General features: G+C 35.0%; 3 protein-coding genes across 5 annotated transcripts; 2 read left to right on the top strand and 1 right to left on the bottom strand.

Moving 5' to 3' along the window:
- Nucleotides 1-539: 539 nt before the first annotated feature.
- Nucleotides 540-3,366, top strand: LOC116304206 (NADPH-dependent quinone oxidoreductase VAT1). The gene is made up of 4 exons (XM_031713899.2): nt 540-1,188; nt 1,685-1,843; nt 2,325-2,440; nt 2,507-3,366. Exons 1-4 carry the CDS (start codon nt 600-602, stop codon nt 2,738-2,740), a joined length of 1,098 nt encoding a protein of 365 aa, XP_031569759.2. The 5' UTR covers nt 540-599; the 3' UTR covers nt 2,741-3,366.
- On the bottom strand, nt 3,278-15,097 carry LOC116304203 (ubiquitin carboxyl-terminal hydrolase 2). 2 transcript variants are annotated; one of them, XM_031713895.2, is made up of 12 exons: nt 14,002-15,097; nt 11,939-11,995; nt 11,505-11,628; nt 11,105-11,219; nt 10,833-10,946; nt 7,329-7,393; nt 6,739-6,842; nt 6,506-6,610; nt 5,839-5,917; nt 5,582-5,689; nt 5,073-5,199; nt 3,278-4,480 (listed from the first exon to the last, which is right to left on the bottom strand). In XM_031713895.2, the coding sequence occupies exons 1-12, from the start codon at nt 14,899-14,901 to the stop codon at nt 4,393-4,395; spliced, it is 1,986 nt and encodes a 661-aa protein (XP_031569755.2). In that variant the 5' UTR covers nt 14,902-15,097; the 3' UTR covers nt 3,278-4,392. The 2 variants fall into 2 exon arrangements, with proteins under 2 accessions (XP_031569755.2, XP_031569756.2); XM_031713896.2 differs by lacking the exon at nt 14,002-15,097 and adding an exon at nt 12,318-12,505.
- LOC116304204 (B-cell lymphoma 3 protein) lies at nt 11,103-20,907 on the top strand. Of its 2 annotated transcripts, XM_031713898.2 has the most exons (7): nt 11,103-11,241; nt 11,750-11,803; nt 17,489-17,618; nt 18,040-18,148; nt 18,489-18,776; nt 19,142-19,372; nt 19,768-20,907. In XM_031713898.2, the coding sequence occupies exons 2-7, from the start codon at nt 11,782-11,784 to the stop codon at nt 19,795-19,797; spliced, it is 810 nt and encodes a 269-aa protein (XP_031569758.1). In that variant the 5' UTR covers nt 11,103-11,241; nt 11,750-11,781; the 3' UTR covers nt 19,798-20,907. The 2 variants fall into 2 exon arrangements, with proteins under 2 accessions (XP_031569758.1, XP_031569757.2); XM_031713897.2 differs by lacking the exons at nt 11,103-11,241; nt 11,750-11,803 and adding an exon at nt 16,173-17,013.
- Nucleotides 20,908-21,442: the final 535 nt, after the last annotated feature.

The following is a 21,442-nucleotide window of genomic DNA, read 5'->3' as shown; positions in this document are numbered from 1 at the left end:
TTGCGTTTTTTCCTCATATAGCATTAAAATAAATTCAAGCTACAAGCAAACCGACTCCAGAAATCGAAAGAGAATGTCTTATTTAATAACTACTGAAAATTTGAGAGTAATATATTCTCTTTCGATTTCAGGAGTCGGTTTGCTTGTAGCTTGAATTTGTTTTTATGCTAATGAGGAATAAACGTAAACAAAGATCGGCCTATAAGGTACGTGTTAGCGAGTAAATAAAGGAATAAATAGTAAAGATATAATAAGAACAAATAAAATAGATAAATGAAATAATTTTGTTTTGAAAAGAAGAATAAAAAAAATCAAAGAAAATGAAAGAATATAGAGACAGACAAAAAATATTAATATTAAAATAATATTGAAAATTAAAGATTATTAAAATTAAAGATTATCTGACTGAATAGATGAAAGATAAATATAAAAAGAGAGTCTGGAAATCAAAATGTAATAAGTGGAACAAAGGGGGGTCCCGGCCTGTGTGATCATTTTCTACCACAGGAACCCCGCTTTTCCCTTATTTGATTCCTGATTCCAGTCTTCGTTCGATATTTTTCGGCTGGTTTTGGAAAGCAAATAATAGGTCCTAAAACATGATCTCAATAGGTTCACCCGGTGGTTACGATAAACTTGAGTATAAAACCTTAAAAGATGGTAGTTTTACTGAGGGAGCGAACATAACATTGTCAAACATACCTGAAGAAGATCTCGTGGTTGTCAAGATCTTCGCCAGTGGAGTTAACTACGCAGATGTTTGTATCCGATGGGGACTCTATGAATCAGCGAAAAAGTATGTAGGATGGCCCATCACGCCTGGATTTGAATTCAGTGGAGAGATAATCTCTAAAGGATCCAATGTTAAGGATTTTGAAGTAGGGCAACAAGTTTTTGGTGTGTCATTATTTGGAGGGTACTCTCAGAGAATCAGGGTGCCCAAACAGCAACTTTTTCCTTTGCCTGACAAGCTTGATAAGTACCAAGCTGCTGGTTTCCCCACTGTTGCACTCACGGCATGGTATGCTATGTTTGAGTTAGCCCGACCGCGCCCAGGATCTTGGATACTTGTACATTCTGCCGCAGGAGGTGTCGGCAGTATGTTGGTACAGCTTGCAAAGATTGCTGGGTGTCAGGTGGTTGGCGTGGTGGGTGCTACTCACAAAGTGGAACCAGTCAAGCAGCTTGGTGAGTAAATAAGATAATCTTTGATGTGTTTCTCCATCTGCTAAGACAACTTCTTAGGGTATAATGCTCAGATCACTCAGACAGAACCCTGAAACAACCTCTGTGCTGATCTATTAAGACAGGGTATGTATATAATGATCATGTTAACTCACCAATACAACCCTGAAACAATTTCTGAGCTGATCTAAGTTTCTAAGTTTCACACAGATGTAACTATGAAACACCACTATGATTAATCAAGTTAAATTCATTTCATATAATATATCTATATAATATTTATATTTTGGGTTTTGTAGAGGGGGAAACCCAGTCAGAGAAAAACCCTCAAATCCACTCAGCATGCAGTCACATGACTGTGTAATGCTGAGTCTAGTAATTATTGCAAATTGTAATACATGATCACTAAACCACACATCTCTCATTTGCTAAATTGAGTTAACAATTATGTATCAACCTGCAATAAAACAACAATTGACATGGGAGTTTGCATTGTTAGGGTGTGACCATGTGGTTGACAAATCAAAAGAAGACCTGTGGCCTAGGGTAACAGACCTCTCGCCCAGTGGATATCATGCAGTATTTGATGCCAATGGAGTTGCAACATTAGTGGATAGTTACAATCATCTGGCACCTGGTGGCAGACTAGTAGTGTATGGTATGTTGGTTAGAGTGGTTTCACTGCAGCCATGTTGAAGGGCAGGAACATTACGATGTCTTTGCATCTGACAAGATATTCTATTTCCCATGAAATTAGAACATTTCCATTGTCTTGCTCAACAAACTGGCTGCTATACACCATGTATATCAGAGCACACCATGTATATCAGTGAAGCCAAAACAAAGATGTACAGTTGTGCAGTTGCAGCTATTTATCATTATCATAGCTAGTAATTGTTTATCGGATATGGCATGCCACTCTATATTAACCCCATGACTTTTTCTTCAAAAGACCTTTCCCGAATTCTCTTGGATGACCACGAAACAATGGTTTCAAGTCCAGGTTGAACTTGATGAATAAAAGAATCAAGTTCAGTCTTGACTTCCAACCATTGTCTCCTGATTGTCCAAGAGAATTCGGGAAAGGTCTATTCTATAAAAAAATAAATAAATATATTTCTTTAAATCTATCTCATCAGGATTTCACACCATGTTACCTCATTCAAGTGCTAGCGGTTCTGGTGGTCTTGGGATATTTAACTGGCTCCAAATGGCTTGGAATTATCTCCGTACACCAAGTTTCAATCCACTTGAGGTAAGCAATCTTATTTTTATATTTTCCTTTGTATATAATTTAAAACTGTTTTTATTTCCATAACAGATGACAACCAAAAACAGAAGTGTAATGGCATTCATCCTCAGTTTCATGTTTGATCGATTGGATATATTGGAAGAAGCAATGACACAGTTACTGGGGTGGGTGGACAAAGGAGTTCTTAGGGTGGGTAGGGTGAGTAATTATCCTCTACAGGGGGTGGCACAGGCTCATCGGGACTTGGAGTCTGGGCAAACTGTGGGTAAACTAGTGTTGACAATGGGTGATGAGGTAATCTGATTTTATCATCACATCACCACCATCATCACAACCCATCATCACCAGCAATGATATCACAGCCCATCACCTCATCACAGCCCAGCACCTCATCACTGCCCATCATTGCCACCTGTCACCACCCATCATCACCATCCATCACTACCATCCATTATCACTCATCATCACCAACCATCACCTTCCATCATCAACACCCATCATCACCATCCATCACCACGCATCATCACCATCACCATCACCTTCCATCACCACCTATTGCCACCCATCATCAACACCACCATCACCCATTGCCACCCATCATCAACAGTGACCCATCATCACCAATCACCATCCATCACCAGGGTCCACTACCCATCATCATCACCCTTTACTACCCATCATAATCATCCATTACCACCACCCATCATCATGAAACATCACTATCTATCACCAGCACACATCATCAACACCCATCATCATCACCCTTCACCATCCAGAATCACTATCCATCACCACTCATCATGACCACCCCTCACCACCCATAGTTTAAATTACCACAGCTTATTAAAATAATTTTTATTCTGAATTTCAATAAATAAGTTTTTTTTCAAGATCAATAGTAATAAAAGTAACAGTTAAAAAACAATAAATATACAGCAGTTTTGATTTTCATTTCAAAAAAATTCCTCCTTTTATAATTTACAGATATTTACACAAAATAAAACCAAAATATTTCATAAGTACGCATTTTGAGAAAAAAAATCAACTCAACTACAAAGTATGTATTATAGTAAAATGCAACTAAATTCAAATATGAAAGTACTGCTTGTCACTCTATTGTACAACACGCGATAGAGTGCAAACAATTAATCCGTGAAACACTAAATACTCAATAGTACAAAATAGTACTAATTAAACAATAGAAAACAATGGAATTTGCATGAAATTGTGCTAATTAGTATTACTAAAGTTTCACGGATTTACTGTGGTCACTCTAGTTAGTTTCGATAAACTAGTACTAACTAAATAGTCATTTTTCTTTCACGGGCTAAATAAAATCACTCTACTTGAACATAATTTTCTGCTCTAAAGTGTTTTGATAGAATAGTAAAAATTTAATGTTAGACTTAACCATGTTACTTATTCTTATCATTATTATAATAGACCATTTTTTAATGTCATCATAATATATCACCGCTGGGAATTTTTTTAAAAAAATTTAAAAAATTTCTATGAACAAGAATAATATTAAATATATGCAAAAACGCACATGGTATCAGTTCTTGGCACTCTTTCTACAAAACTTTTTTTCCTAGATTTTTTTACATCTCAATTTTTAAAATACTGCTATTTTTCTCAGAAAACAGCATTCAATTACAATCTGACAGTTACATGTATATATTACATTAAAATTGAAATTGTCTATCAAGAATTTCTCAATCTGGCTGAAAGTTAAAAAAGTACGAAATCAAAATATTTGAATTCATTGATATATTAATATTTGAATTTTGTAAAAGGAATCAAAATCCAAACAAATTTTGCTCAAAATGTTTCATTTGTTTACAACCTTTTTGTTAATTAGTATTTAATGCCATGTAATATGATTATTGAATTTATTTAACAATTGGCTTACTAGTATATTGATTATAGGGAATATTAATGTGATGATTTATCTGTCACAATGAGGACTTGGCATCCATTCTGTTGTAAAATAGGATGTATGCTTGTGGACCTCCTATTCGAGAAGCGGGGATATTGTCCACACTAGAAGGGAATGAAAATCATTAGATAAATAGTTTGTAACTTAAGATTCGAGCTGCCTAGCACCTTGCTCTGATTGACTTTCAGGATCTGTTAAAAACTATATACAGAGTGACAATAATTTAATACTCATCCTGATTAAATTTCAATTCATGTTTCCAACTCAGAGAATAGCAAACCACTCACCATTGCAGCAGTTTTCCCAGTGGAATAATAAAATCTTGCCCCACAAACAACTAACAATATATTTTTTTAAATACTACTGACAAGGATTTACTGTGGAGACAATTTTCTTTTTTTTTCTTAGGACATGAAAACAAGGAAGTAATTTAAGATTCATTTTCTGCAATCAGAGATATTCGAGCTAATTTGTTGAGCTTGTGAGACATAGCAATGGTGACTAAGGGGAGTCCGAACTATGAATTAGTTTACCACTCTAATATAGCAGAAGGAGATTTAAAAACACTTTTGTAGAGAAAGGAAAACAGGGGAATGTGGAAAAAAAATATCAGCATTGAGAAGTAGTACACCAGCAGTCCACATGCAATTGTGCTTCGAATCACTGTACAGTCAAACCTTGTATAGTTAGCCTTACCTGGAGTCATTAAAGCAGTGCCATTCGTTGCTCAGTGGGTGCTTACAATAAGCAGTGTAGTGACCACCATATGTAGTCCCAGAATGGTTAGACACAGCATACAGGCTATAGAGAGCCATTTTACTATCTGGAATACAAAAAATATTTCTTTCGGGATTGTGCCCTTCTGCAGATTAGGAAACTTATTGGATGTTAAGTAAGAGATGGACCATTAGATAATTAGGGGGGGTTGCATAAACCTCCCAAAAGATATCAAGCAAGCGCTTCACCTACGAATAAAAAATTGTGCAGTTTGGAGGGGTTGTTACCAAAAGATAAATGTTGTGCAACATAAATCCTTCACCCCCCCAAATCATCTAATGGTCCAACAAAATTCCCCTTCCTTTCTGTATTGGCTTAACAACAGATTTGCTTGAAATATTGAAAATATTGACAAGAATGAACTGTGATCTTGTTTCAAGTGCAGATGTACATCATTGACTGTATAGCCAGTAAACTGGACTACTTACCAGTATTGTCTGATGCAAACTCTTTGAGATCCAGTTTTGTGTCTGTTGGAAAATCGACATTGGTTTGTAACTTGGACCGAAAACCAAATCCTGAAAAGCGTTTGAGATCTAACACTGGTTAAGGCAGATGAAGTCAACAAATTGTAACAACATGCAGACACTTGATGGCAATAGCAAAGAATATTTGCAGATCATAATATATATATATATACAGCCGGTATTTGAAAAGGAGTTTTAATGATTGATTTAAAGGATACGAAGAACTAGGATTTGAGGAAATCTTTGAATTGTGAATTTCTTGGTTGACTTTCTTTTTTTCTTGCATTTTTCACACGTCTAAAAGTAAACAAAACTTCATTTTAAAGCAATAAATATTAATAAATCAACTTTAAATCTTCAGACTACACCATATACTTGATAGTTGCTCTATATAATTATCTATTTTTAACATTTGCTAAAAGTGACAAGAGTGCCATCTTAAGTAACTATTCCTCCACGCCACAGTTAATATCTAACAATTTGCAGATATATTTTTAGAGTTTTACAGCACGACTACTTCAACCTAAGCCACCTCAACAAATTTTCTACAAATTAGCCAATCGAAAGTAGGAATCTGAATTGCTACAAATTGGACAAATGTCCTATGGGTTTACACGGCTGAGAAGACTGCCGGCACTTTTGTTGTCAAATATAAACGTGCTGTCGCTTGTCTAAATACTCAAACACTATTGAATAATTTGTAGAAAATTTGTTGAGGTGGCTTTGGTTGGAGTAGTTGCACTGTAAAAGGTAGCTATGATGTTCTGCTTATAGACATTTTGAGACCATGAGTGTTGGTGCTAGGGCATGAAGCCATGACATCTCACACAACAGAATTGAAGCTCAAGCAATCACGGCACCGACAAGGTGATGCAATATACATACCGGTCGCTCATCGCCATCCAATACTTCTTCCTTAGCAAACAGTTCCATGCAGTTTTGTATACTTATGCTTTTACTCTCATAAGAACTGTATGACGAACTAGATTTCTAAAAATAAAAAATAGAACAGAATTACTCATAAAATTAATGCAAAGTAAATGTTTTTGCATCATGTTTTTATTTATTAATTCTAAAACTGCTGTTTGACTAATGCACCTTAAAACTAGTGAACTTACCCATGGGATAGGAAGAGAAAGATCCCAGAAAGGATCAAACGTTACAGACTTGTGACCACATTCTGTGCACTTAAGGGTGCTCTTGAGCTGTCCTACGAACAAGTCTGTTGCAAAGGAGACAAAATATTTTAGAACACAGGGCAAAATTTTCACCATTTATATTTTCAAATTTAATTGTTGTTCTTGCCCAATAATGTGACTGCTTAAAATGAAAACCTGCTATGGTGACATACAGGGGAAGTATTTTTAAAGATCAATATAAACTATCTAATTATTTATTAAGACATATTTTTGATGGTTTTTTCCAGGACTCAAGGGTTTCTAGAATTTCTTTCTTCCACGAAACCCACTTTGATCAGTCAAAAGGTTGTTTTGAGGGTTTAATCTGTGAGTTAGCTGTGCCCTGTATATTAGATCAGCCCCTGGAGACTCCAGGGTTTGATCTGTGAGTTGACCATGCCCTGACTTTGATCAGCCCAGAGGTTGTTTCAGAGTTACTTTGATCTGTGAGCTGACCATGCCCTGACTTAGATTAGGCCAGAGGTTGTTTCAAGGTTGGATACAATTGAGAAATGTATTGTAGACTTCACCTGTTATTTTGCTATTATCTCTTGCAAGGTACTGTTTCCAGGACTTGTCAGCCTTTTCAGTGTCACTACAAAAGTATTACAATATCACTAAATATAGTCACGAGTGTACATCAAAATCCACAGCAATACCCCACAAATCACTATATAAAAACTTCTTCCTAATGGGTCATTTGCATCATGACATCACTTAATTCCAACTACTGCCAGAATGCTTCGTGAATTTTCTTCCATAAACAGCTATTCCAAAAAAAGTCTAGGTAAAAATTTTGTGGCAGAGAACAACATCTGGCCATCACATGTTTGTGGGTGGCGTAGTGGCTTACTGCTCAGCTCTCACCGCTATGGTCCAGGTTTGCATGAGCCCAGGCTCAGATTGGATCATATGTGAGTTGAGTTTGTTTGATGTGTTGTTCTCTTCCTTGCCACGAGGGTTTTTTCCTGTTTTCTCCCTCCGTAAATATCAATAAATATTGTTTTAATATTTATGTTTGTCTGGCATAAATACTCCTAATATAGTTCATGGTGGCACAAATTACAGTGGCATCCTAGTATATTTCATAATCTTGGTATAATTGTATTAATAACAGGGTAAGAAATAAATCCGACCTTAGTAAATAGTTTCGCCCTGTAGGTAAGATAAGTTACGATGAGTGCTCTTGGACCGATTGCACTCATCATAAGTGCCAGCTATTGTAACGCACTGATGGTAACCTGTTTTGGAGAGTTCAAATTTCGCTTGCACTGACCGTGAGTGCAAAGGCACATAACTAGGTTATGGTTAGTGCATTTCAGAACCATTTCCACTTACCATATGTGCTTTTTTAATAAAATTCGCTTGACTCCCTCATTAGCACAACTTTGGATGACGGGATCCTATATTACTTTTATAATAGCGCATTTAACACATTTGAGATCGGTCCACGAGCAAAGTTTAACTCGGATAAACAAGTAAATATATTTTGGCCAATACATTTTCAAATAAATGATCGTTCAACATAAACTTTGACGTCTTGTTTACCTGGGAAATAACGATATTAAATAAGACTTGCACGATTATGATATTTAACTTTCGGAGGACATTATTATCACGGCAGCAATCATAAGAGTAAAAATTTGATGATTGTCAGAAATTCTTATGGTCGGTGACTCTCTGTTAGACTTTGTGAGATATTTTGCTTTGTCTTCAGCACTTACCGGCGGTCACGTTCTCACGTTGCACTGACGGTAAGTGGGTAGAGATATGTGTAGGTTATCGTAAGTGCAAAAAGAACAAGCTCCACTTACCACCAAGTCGCTCGTTCCGCTGAAGTCTCTACATTCCTTCTATAAACTAAAAAGATCCATACTTGCTGGAACGAAATATAAGTTAAAGTGACTTCCTTTGCTTTTTTTTCATGATTGCTTGAATTCGTCTCCAATTGATAACTTGGTAACATTACTAGTAATTTTTTTTGGTTTCATCCTTAAATCAGTCACTCATTTTGGCGACAAAAAATCAATAGCTTTCGTCGGAAAGACTTAATTCCAGATTTTCCCGTGAAAGTAACCGAACTGCTTTAGTGTTGAGGAAACAATTCTTAATCGAAAAATCCACAACAGTGAACTCTGAACTCCTCGTAAATCAGTTTTGTGTTTACAACACACGGTAACAGGAAACCGATCACATTAGCACCACTGACAGCATTAAGGCGGAATGTCAAGCGGCTGTCAGGACTGACAGCATGATCTTTGGTATCTTTGCTTTGCTTCTCTTTGCTTTTCCTTTTAGGATCACAAAGCAACATGGAAAGTCCCAGTATTAAAAAAACAGTTAAAGGCTAGTTGTAAACGCACTTGTAAATAACAAAAGATATAATGGCAAACCGTTTCAGAGGACTTCATATGTTTGATTTTGTATGGTCTCATTGCAAGTACGCTTCGCTGGTCCTCGCTCAAGCCATACCTGATAGTTAGTTTATAAAAAGAGGTCGAAACCATCTCTGGCCCTCATGGCATTTGCAAATAAAGCAGCTTCTGTTGGTTTTTTCCTCGGCCATTTCGGCGGAAAATGCTTTGAAATTATTATCGTTGTTGACCATCTTCAAAAGCGTTAATTTAGCTAAAAGCATAGTTACTGTATAGTTTCTTTTCAGTCAGTTGTCGACGTAAAATAAACTAACCACAAATAAATATGTACTATTACGACGATATATTATGAAACATTTGCACGTTAGCGTTAGCGATACATAGCTAATTAACATGATCCGGTCCGTGATCAAATTTCACCGCAACTCACTGTCGCGCCAAGAACCATATACTACGTGACAATGGATCACCTACAGCTAGCTTTTGCTTTCTTGCTAAAAAAATCTTGCAAGGAAAGATTATTGATACAAAATATGCTGGTGTTTTAATCTTATGATTGAATTGATTTTTGTTGTTGCTCCAAATGGCGTGAAAGTTCGACATTGCGTGAGATGGAGGAGGAAATAAGGAAACAAGATAAAATACTAATGGCGCACGGAAATGCCGGTAGCTTTTATACTTATTAAAGAAAGTAAAGTAAGGGACTAGATACCGTACGAGTATTTTTGAAGCGTTCATAACTTGGAGAAGCCTTTTAAAAGGCAAATAGAAAATTCTCAGGTTGCGCCCGTTCGAAGACTATGTTAATTTCCTTCGCATTGAGTTAGTTTTTTTCCCGCCTAGTGATTATTATTATAAAGCAGGGTTATCAAGGTTACCAGAACACTTCTCATGTTTGTCATCTCTAACGTCTAAAATTACCTGATATACAAATTCTACTCAAATTATGCGTCTTTGACAGGCTTTTAGCAGAAAATGCGTAAGTGGCATCTAAAGGGATTTTTTGCGCAGAATGTGCTAATGGCCCGTACTTTAAGTAGAACATGCTTATATTGCCGGTTTTTACGCTTGACGGATTTGTTTTGACACTACGGATTTTCACTGACAGTTGCTCATTATTATTTCGCAGGTAAAGAAGACGTCAAAGTTTTCTCAAATAATCTAGGTTGAACGATCATTTATTTGAAATGTATTTGCCAAAATGTATTTGCTCGTTTATCCGAGTTAAACTTTGCTCGTGGACCGATCTCAAATGTGTTAAATGCGCTATTATAAAAGTAATATAGGATCCCGTCATCCGAAGTTTGTATTTTCTAAGTATTAAATTAACTATTCTAATTCCAAAGTTGTGCTAATGAGGGAGTCAAGCGAATTTTATTAAAAAAGCACGTATGGTAAGTGGAAATGGTTCTGAAATGCACTAACCATAACCTAGTTATGTGCCTTTGCACTCACAGTCAGTGCAAGCGAAATTTGATCTCTCCAAAACAGGTTACCATAAGTGCGTTACAATAGCTGGCACTTATGATGAGTGCAATCGGTCCAAGAGCACTCATCGTAACTTATCTTACCTACAGGGCGAAACTATTTACTAAGGTCGGATTTATTTCTTACCCTGTTTAATATGTATTTTTTAATTAGTATTAATACCTAAAATACCTTAGCAAGTCATTGAATTCACAGATCTTGTACTTTGGTTTGTCATGAACTGAGTTCAGGTCGTCATGGAGACCCTCTAATAGAAACCTTAAGAATTCCTGGGCATCCTGTTGGCTGGAAACAAAACGAAACAGTCATGACAAATTATAGCAACTCAGGGGTTTTATTCATGGGTGGCTTTAATAATGCTGTTGAGAGGAAGGAGAGTAACAAACAAGACTGTTTTGGGCAGTTATTATTAATCAATGGTACGTGTACTTTCTGTGACCTACTTGTATCCAACAAAACGAGGAGCAAATCTTTGGATCTGTGTCTTGAACGAGTGAGGAGAAATGGCTGTCTCAGAGTGAGATGGTTTCCACATGGATTTGATAAGTTCTGCATAAGCTGAAACAGAAGTTATACTACAGTAAGTAAAATTCTGTTAATATGATTTATATAAAAACAGGGCTTAAAATGTGTGATATCACTCAGGATTGTGCTCAGCACATAGTTACAGAAACAACATGGCATATGGTAACATTGGCTAACATGGTTTGCCCAAAAGAATAGTTAACTGTACAAGTGGGAAACCTACATGTATGGTACTTACTTAAAGCACATACACAGTACTGTATACTGAGTAATATTGAAATAGCTTCTCATATCTATTAGTAACCTTTTTTTCTTTACCTTGTACCAGTTTGCCCTTCATACTGCTTCTACTATTGATTTGTTTTGTATAAGACCCTTTTAACATATATTCTGTAAGCACCATTGACTGACTTAGACACTGAAGAATGGAGTTCATAAAGCACTGCAAAACAAAGTGAAAGAAAAAGATTTATGTTAAACTGCTATTAAATCCTTAATAAAGGTTTATAAAATTATCTGTGATTAGTTTTTACAATGATCAAAACTATTACTTCCTTCTATAGTTGTGATTTGCCCATTGGAATTTGGTCTCTTAATGTCAGCAGTGAAAAATACAGGTATGGACTGCTTACTGTAGTCTTATTGACGGCAGCAAAAAAATAATTTTAGCATGCAGCACACAACTATTAACTTTGCATGTTTATGAATTAATAGCAGTAATTAAGTCATAAATATTATCTTGTTATTCTTACTGTGTTTCCAAGATTTCGAAGTCCAATCAACCCATCCAAACATCCTCGACCATTTGGCTATTAAAATAAAGAATTGACATAAACATTTATTAACGTAATGATACTGATGGAATTAACACAGTGGAATAACTTCTAATTTATTATATATGTACTGTTGTGTTAGTGGATTTCATTACTGGATTCCTTATTTTGTTGGTACAATACTAAGGTGGGCTTACAGATACTTCACATAATAATGAAAAGATTGTTTTGTGGTTGGTTTGATACTGAAAACTTTCCATTATTGCACCTGCATTAATTATTATAATAGTTTTAACCAAGCAAAAAGTATAAAAATATACTCTAATAAGACAAGCTAGATTCAATTTCCAATAATTACCATTTTCGAATTCAGACAATAAACTGCAGCTGTGTTCCTTGATTACAAAGTTGCTTACTCAGTTATAGCCTCATTTCAGCATTAAAGTTTCAATAAATACCAATGGTAAAGTAAAGAATGCACAACTTCAACAATACAAACACTCTGAAATTCCATGAAACTTCACTGGAACACATGAATATTCTACACAGAATTGAGGGTAACCCTAAGCAACAGGGAACCTAAAAATGAAATATTTCTGGCTGTATTGACAGTCTCTTAAAATTCTTCTGGTTTATGCAGAAAGACATTAACCTTTGACAAAAGGATTTATGCTAGGAATTAAATAATGCTATTATTCAAATATGTTACCATAAAACTTTCAACGCTTCATTCCTAATAGTAATGCTATATAAGTAAAATTGAAATTTTCAAAACCAAGTGAAGTTTTTGTCCTTAAAGTAATAAGGACTTCATCAGAAATCAAGTCACATGTTACACAATCCTATGAGTAGTTTATATTTAATGCATTTAAAATAAGTTACAGTATTCTATATTTCAGGCAATACAACCTTCTAAAATATGCATAATACTTACACTTAATGTTGATATTAACCAAAAATAAACATTTAATAATGCCCTGTAGATATATCTTGCCGAGGTTGGAATACTTTCCAAATTTTTACACATTTGATTATAGGAGCTACACATCCCCCATATACATTTATAGTGTCAGCAATTCAAAAAGCATTGTTTGTGTTAGGTGGTGAACATGTAAACGGATAAGAGAGAAATGGAACAATTATACATAATGGTTGTTATGGCAAACTGAGTTAAAAAAGCCTTGCCACCAGTTAGCCAGTGACAGGTACATGAATATATCTAATAACTATAATGTTATATTAAAAGTTGGATATTCTAGAACACTTTCAACCAAAAAAAAGCTAAAAGCAGAATATAAAAAAAAAAAAACACATAAAAACACTTTATAAAATAAGGAGGATTTGCTCCATCACATGTTGGCAAGCATGACATAAAGCACAACAGGAGTCTTTTTTCTAAAAACTAAATGCTTTCTTATGCACATCACGGATTAGACCAGGTTTAATTGTTCCTGGCCTGACTCCTGTCATGGTTGCCATCAAGTGATGGTGCAATCCTTTATTATAACATTTGATGAGAAAAATAAGTTATTTTATAGTTTTTTATATTATCAGTTTTTTATATTCTAAATTTAACAAATAACTTGAGTGAATATTTTTCCTTGTCTTAATCTATTACAAAAGGAATACAAATATAAAATGTGTATATTTATATATTCATATTTTTTATGCACGTTTTTTGAGACAACAGCTGGTTTGAAATTTAATTTGCACCTTTGTATACAAAATAATACAATAAAGATGAAAGCAAAAAACGTACATAAACCTTTTAAAATGTTTTGGAATTTAAATATATGACTTAGGTTCATTATATTTTAGTATTTTGGGATGGAAGAAAAAAGGAATGAAAAAAACTTGTTGTCGCGTGTATGAAACTGTAACAATTCTAAATCACTTTAGACTGGATTGTTTTCAAGACAGCTTTGTAATTTTAGCACTTAATTAATGTCAACCAATTGCTAAATTCAACATCCTCTATTAACCGCAATTAAGCCATTAACTTAAACTAAAAAATATTAAAGAATAAAGGATAAAAAACTCACCGTCGAAGGCGAAGAACTTGATGTCGAACTTTTAGAATTTCTTCGTAGTGATGTTGGAGTTGCTGAAATCATTTCTTTGCGATTCTCGTTGTAGTCTAGGATGACGCTCCGATTTTTAAAACTTGGAGAAGTATTTACAATACTATTTGGGCTGGAAGATTTGGTAGAAGTTGAAGAAAAATGATTTGTACTCCGTTTTGAAAGATCAGAATCGTCGGAGTAACGCGAATGATGATAAATGTTATGATTCTCGTCCAAGTTTGTGATATTTTCTAAAGTGTTAGTTCTATAATCTGTTCTTGTAGTACTAGAAGGAATAGGTTTAGAGATGTAAGAGGTTTTAGAAGTCGATGGGTTGTCTTTTATGGAGAGTTCACTAAGAGAGGACGGATCCAAACTGGAATGAGACTTGGATAATTTTCGACATGTTGCTAATGTTGAACTACTCGGTGAAGAATCGTGACGGTTTTTAAAACTAGAAGAACTACCATAACCAGAATCATTAGACGTCTTCCTTTCGACTGTACTCTTTTGGTATGAGCTGGTTTTAACAGGGGAATAAGCTGTAGTTTTGGAATATCTGTCGTCGGATTTTCCAAACTGCGAAACATACCGAACGTCGCCATTAGTAGTACTCGCGTGTCGGTTGAAGTTAAACTTGTCTGGCAGAGGCCCTGGACCTTTAGGAAGTATTCTAGACCTCGAAACGCTAGGCGACCTGTAGGAAGAGCCATATGTTGTTGAATTAAGAGATCTTTGAAATACAGAGCTGGTTGAACCACTGGTTCCCATGGCGTAGTTTCTTGTCGTTCTGCTGGAAGAACCACTTACTCCTGTCGTTCTGTTCTCGTATGAAGGCGGATTCCCTCTAGAATGAGATCCATACATAGTCAGATTCATTGGTGAATGATTGGACTACGTGCTAATTCCATTAGGCTGGAGAATTATTAAGTATTAGCGTAGTAAAAAGACGACAATCTCGGACAGTTTGCTTATCCTAGCATAAGCTGTTGCGGCCGCCATAACTAAGTGACGTCACGTGGATTTGCATGAAACCGTGTGGTCGTCATAGAAACAAGAAAACAGAAATGAGTTCTAAAGAGAGAGACTGGGCCAACCATCTAAAAAACGAGGAAGTAAAATATCACCACAATTACAAGAAACCCATTGTATAAGTTTTCATAAATATTCTTAAAATTGAAGAAAAGAGCAAAACTTCCTTTGAAAAAACTGATTCATACTAATATTCTAGGGTTCTTTAAAAGATATGAATATTTACAGAATCTTTTTTGTATTACTTTTTTAAATATATTTACAAATGCGAAGTTTGGCTCCCTGTGGTAAGATCGTAGTAAAATTACTGAAAATAGGAAGAGCGGAAATGAAAGAAAATGAAAGGAATATTTGACAAAAACACGATCAAAAGAGTGGGGAGGGAGCCAAAATGAAAGGAATGAGGGAGGGGGAAATACGTGGAGGCGTTAAGGATGCAAAGACATGGAAGTAAACATCAATATTGACTGTTAGTCAAAAATAAAAGAGAAACAAATTGAAGAAATGTAAATAGATAAAGTTGTAGTTCAGTTGCACCTACTCAAATGACCTGTCAGAGATGTACAACAGCTGCATCAGGAAATAAAGCAGGGCATGGAAATATACAAAGTTGATAAAATAAAGAAATAAAAAGCCACAATCTCATTCATGTTTAGTAAACAAGATTACATTTTACCAAGACAAAAAATTTTCAAGGAGAAAATGAAAATGTGAAGTTGAATTGGGAAGGAAGTATTCCAGTTTAAAGTCATATACAAGGTAATCTAAAATAAAACACTTGCTGGCAATACAATCTGGTTATTTATCTTCCTATTACACGGGTGATGTTTACGTTTACGTTGTTCCTTTGAGATAAAAGGGGGGAAATGTAAAATTCCATTAATATTTTCATCCTCTTAGTTTGGATTTATATTTTTTTCCTTTTTTCATCGTTAAAATTGTATTCATCGTTTGTTTATTTATATATGTTTATGTTCTACTTTCGATTCAATTTCAGTGAAAACTTTTTTTTTCGCATAGGACGGTAAAATACTTTTTCATAACTTTTAAAATTACTCGTATTTATTACTAAACATAGAAATATTTCTCAGAATATACGCTAAAAGAATAAATACATCCTCCTTACACCAGGCGTTTTAACATATCTTAAAGCATTACCACCCGTTTTATTAATTTTCAGCTTTGACGTTTAAGTCAATGAATCCAGCCTAAATCGTAACTGTTTCCTATATTTACTCTATCCGGGGGAATCACGGGATAAGTTTTTCAAAATGACGAAATTAATAATATCACGGATGGGAAAGTCCCTTTTTACGAATTACTCTAATCTGATTGGTCGAGCTCTCCTTAGTGCTAAAAATAGTTCATACGTGATAGTTCCTCTTATGCTAATGAGGTATATTAGAAATACAGGGAGTAAAAGTGCGTTGCAGAACCAGGCTAAAAGTATACGGATATTTCGGGATTGAATAAGATAGGAGTATATAACAATGGTGAACTCTAGTAGTGAAGGAGACGTTTGTAAGTCACTGAGTGACAAGGAGCCATATCTTACGCTCAATCCAAAACAGCTAGAAGAGCTATCAACTTCCGGCTTTAGTGAAGAAAGGAGAAGCTTGAAGGAGAGCATTAGGAAAAAGCTTACTGCTCGAGTTTTTCCCATGACAAGAGATACAAGAAACCACATTGAGAACTCACAAGGAATAATAAGTGGAAATTTGCAAAAACGACCAAGCTCAGAAGGAGTACTCGTACACTCTAGTGGAGTTGATTCTACGATAATAGAACGAAGAGACTCGGTTATAAAGACAGAAAAACCTGATATTTCTTTATCTAAGGCAAGCAGGGAATTGGAAAAGGTGAATTTTAGAAAGCATAAGATTTACGAAGACAATCATTTGGAGCCGCAGTCAAAGCAGATTCGTATCTATTCGCCTAACAGTTTACCCCAGCAAGACAGTAAGTAACCAAATACCAAAAACTACACCTTTAGCAAATCACAAAAATTTCCAGTCGTTCATAATCGATCTATTATATCAAAAATTGTTCTAGTGCAACATGGAACGATTTATTTGGCTAAAAAAGGAGATAAAGTTTACAAGCTGGGCTTGTCAACTCAGAGCGGAATAAAAGCCATTTTAGGATACATTCATAAGTAATTTCATAACTTTTACTTTCGAAGTAAATTTCGTTCACGTTGTTTTTCTTTTCTTTCTACTATCGTATCGAAGACACGTTTTGGAAAGAAAGTTTTAAAGGAAAGTTTATAAGGAATGAAAAAGGTAAAATCCCTAAATGCGTAGGAGCGATGACCGGTAGTAAACCGAACTAGGGGAACCCCCTTTTGACACAGGAAGCCCAAAGGCATGAAATTGCTATTATTGTCTACCGGGCTTTTATGCACTTTAACGAGAAATCTTATATTTCGTTAAAGATACTCTATCAATGAGACGAACACCTGTTACCTCTGAACCAAGACTACTGGGTGATAATGTAGCCACACTGAGTCTTCTGACTGCTTCGCAAGGACATTTGGCTACTCTACAAGATGATGACGGAGACACGTAAGCAGCATAATAATAATGATGATGATGATGATAATGATGATGTTGATGATGATGATGATGATATGATATGATGGTGATGATACATGTTGATGGTGGTAGTGCTGGTAGCCTTGATAACAATGATGATAATGATAATGATCAAAATGTTATAACAATTAATGTTAGTGTGTAGTTCCAGAAATTATCCATACTCCCCCACAGAGGACTTTTTTTTAAATTCCAATATTCTCTCATACGAACTCTGTAATTTCGTTCTTTCTCTGACCCCTTAATTCCCCCCACCCCTTGGAAAATCCAAATTCCTTCAGAGGGTGGGGGCAGGGGATATGGATAAATTATGCTACAATATTTTGATGAGAAAATATCATTTACAATTAGTGTACATAAATAGTAAATAGTAACTATCATTATATTGCAGGCCATTACACATTGCCATCGCACAGGGTCAGGTGCCTCTAGTTCAGTATCTCATTCATATTGCATCAACATCTGGCATTTCATTGGACATTTACAATAAAATGAAACAAGTAAGAAGCAATATGTTTTATTTGTTTAGCTGATTTCATGTTATAGAAAATATTCTATAGAACACCATTCAAATGGGTTCTGGCAATACTCTGAACCAATATTATCATCACCATCATCATTTATAATCATCATCATCATCAACATCACCAAAAGTAACGAGTAAAATTTGACATGGAATCCATTTAAGTGTATAAACTAAAAGTGCCCTAGCTATTTGTTTCTATCAATAGAATCCTTTATTTTATTGATATTAATGTATTTTTTCTTACTAAATTTAATTAATATCCATTATTGTGTACCACACCCCTCTAAACTTTGATATCATTATTCTTTACCCAGACTCCTCTGCACCTTGCAGTCATAACGAATCAGCCACTTGTAATCAGGTTTCTTATTGCCGCTGGTGTTGATATCAACATGCCTGATAGAAATGGGCAGACAGCAATCCATCTTGCTTGTCAGCGCTCAAGCGTAGAGTGCCTAATGGAGTTGGTCAACTCACACATGGCTATTAATCTGGAGTTGAAGAACTTTAATGGATTTACACCATTGCATGAGGCAGTTATATCGAACAGTCCAGAAGTGATTAAATTCCTTGTAGCATATGGAGCAAATGTTGATTGCAAGGTAATAACTATAGTCTATAAAGCTTATGGCAAGATTAAGGTTGCTACTTCATGTATATCAGCTCTAAAGAAATTAATGCATTGATGTTCACATTGCTTTGGTTTTCAAAAGTCTTATGCTTCAGTTCTTAAGGAACAAGTTAAACATGAAGTATTAGCCTCTTTCTGTTATTGCAGAAGGGTGGGCCGTACTCATTATATTCTTTGTTTGTCATAGCCATAATGGTGGTGCTGAATGAAACATATTTCTCATTCATTAATTTATTTTACCCTGTCTATCAACCAACATGGCCACCATTTCTTCAAATTTTGATGCTCAAAATGATTGCAAACCTGATCTGACGGTATTTATTTGATATGTTACAGGATGGCAAGGGTGGACGCACACCTCTGCACTATGCGGTAGAGTTAGAATTACTACCAGTCATTCAATTATTAATGAATTCTGGAGCTAATGTCAATGCTGGATCATTCTCTGGCAACACACCAATACAAACAGCCAGTGGGCGAGGTTTGCATCATGTTACAAAGCTGCTACTGGGAAATCTTCAAGAAGCTTCAGGAAGAGAAAGCAGGCATGAGTCTAGTAGATATAAGGTATGGTAATAGGCTTATAATATTTACCAAACACAAACCTACCTGCATGTACTAATCCTTCTCGCGCCTAAATGGCACAAAACACAGTATAAACTTACAATCAAGTAGTAACTTCAAAATTATGTAATGGAATCTTTAATTCCCTTCTATGGACATTTTAAGAACTTAATACCCTCCTGAGACCCTCTCCACCTCTTAGAAATTCCAATCCTCCTCTACATTCTCTGGAACTACACAAGCTTTTGAATATACTCTCCTCCGACACATTGAATTTCCATCCCTTGGCAATTCCAATCCCCTCCGCATTTTCTGAAACTAGGGTGGGAATAATGATATTTTATGGAGTTAATGCAAAAGAAGGATAATAATTTTTCATGATTTTTTCCCTTCAACAGTTAAAGAGTACATCAACCTGGAAACAATAAATGCATATCATACAAGAATATTTTCTGCATAGCTAGTTAGGATATATACACTATGGGCATTGAATGTCATATACAAATTATATTTATATCAAGAAAAACTAATTAAGAATACAGTATCTACCTACTACTAGGTTCAACATTAGCTCCAAAAGGAATGTCTGAATAATATTGGATTTATCAATCATGATGTACAGAATTTTTTTTAGAACGTTTTATAAATTAACAATTCTTCATATATATCAATACAGTCGTGTGAATTTTGTAAATCAGTATTTATACGTATCTCTGACTGATTTAGTTATTTGGCTATAGAAGTTATTTTTCATAGGTTGCATTTTTTACCAAAACATTAATGTTAGTTTTTCCTTTTTGTGAACGAGAATCTAGACCTTTCCTGTATTCGCTTCCGTGACCTGTGATGAAACAGTGATTCCAAGATAAGGTTAGACTTGATGTGTTCATACATTTACTGAATTTTATCAGTTAATTCAAACCTGTACTTGGGGCCATTGTTGCATAGTCATTTGAATTCAGGAAAGGCAATTTATTTGTTTCACAGATTTTATACCTCTTGCTAAAAACGTTTATAACTCCCTCCACTCTGAGTGGGTGGATGGGTCAGCACATTTCGTGCTTGTTTACTCCCAAGCCATTTTTTACGATATTTACTTTCAAAAAGTTTTGAAGAAACTCATTGGAATCATGTGTCCTTGCATGGCATCCATGCTTTAGTGGTCATAATTATCCTTTATATTAAAGGGTGTGAACCTTAGTCATACACACTTGATTAGCTTCAGGATGGTATTGATTTCAATAATAACAATATGTAAATTATTATAATAGATGAATAAGAATTCCTGTACAAAAACTCTAGAAGCTGAGACAGAACAGCAAAATCAAAGAAGTGTAGTAATTAGTATCTAATTATATTATAGATATTTTGCTGTAAAGTGTAGGTATAATACCACAGAATGATATTTGAGACAAACATAACATTAGACATGAGACCAACTTGAACATTGTTTGAAATAATTTATTACTAGGAGATTTTGTTCAAATTTTTGTAACATAATATTTTTTTTTTCAATAAAATGCTGATTTATTATCATATTCTGCTGAAGTATTCTTGATTTTGCATTTTTCCATTAAATGTTATGCTACTTTTTAATTTAGAGAGTTATTAATAATGTATAAATACCGATAATTAATACATTTACTTTAATCCCTGGTCCTTGAATGCTAATGTTCATCAACCGTTCTCACTGCACTGCTGTGCATTTAAGAGAAGAGTGTCATATAACTGCTATAATAATTGCAGTATAGCATCACAAACGCAGTAGAGACCATTTCATACAAATCAGAAAGTGCCGAGTTCAACTGAAAACCATTCAAGACTGAGAGGATATAATATTTCCAATTATTGCAATGATTTCATGCAACTAAGTGCCACTTTTCCGACTCATATGAAATACCCCCTTACTATTAGACCAAAGTGTCACATACCCCTACACATGCCTCCTACGAACCATTTAAATTAGCAATTATGCATCATTTGAGCAAATTTCTTATGATCAAGTTTGTTTTCGTGACATACTGATGTGTGAGTGAACTAATAACTTGTTTGATAGCCTTCTATAAATACTTT

Source organism: Actinia tenebrosa, unplaced genomic scaffold (genome assembly GCF_029948245.1).
Source record: "Actinia tenebrosa isolate PJP-AT-01 unplaced genomic scaffold, QUT_ActTen_1.0 PGA_scaffold0__85_contigs__length_37466705, whole genome shotgun sequence".
Classification (NCBI taxonomy): domain Eukaryota; kingdom Metazoa; phylum Cnidaria; class Anthozoa; order Actiniaria; family Actiniidae; genus Actinia; species Actinia tenebrosa.
The sequence above is the reverse complement of the archived record's forward strand: the minus strand, read 5'-3'. Positions and strand labels throughout refer to the sequence as shown.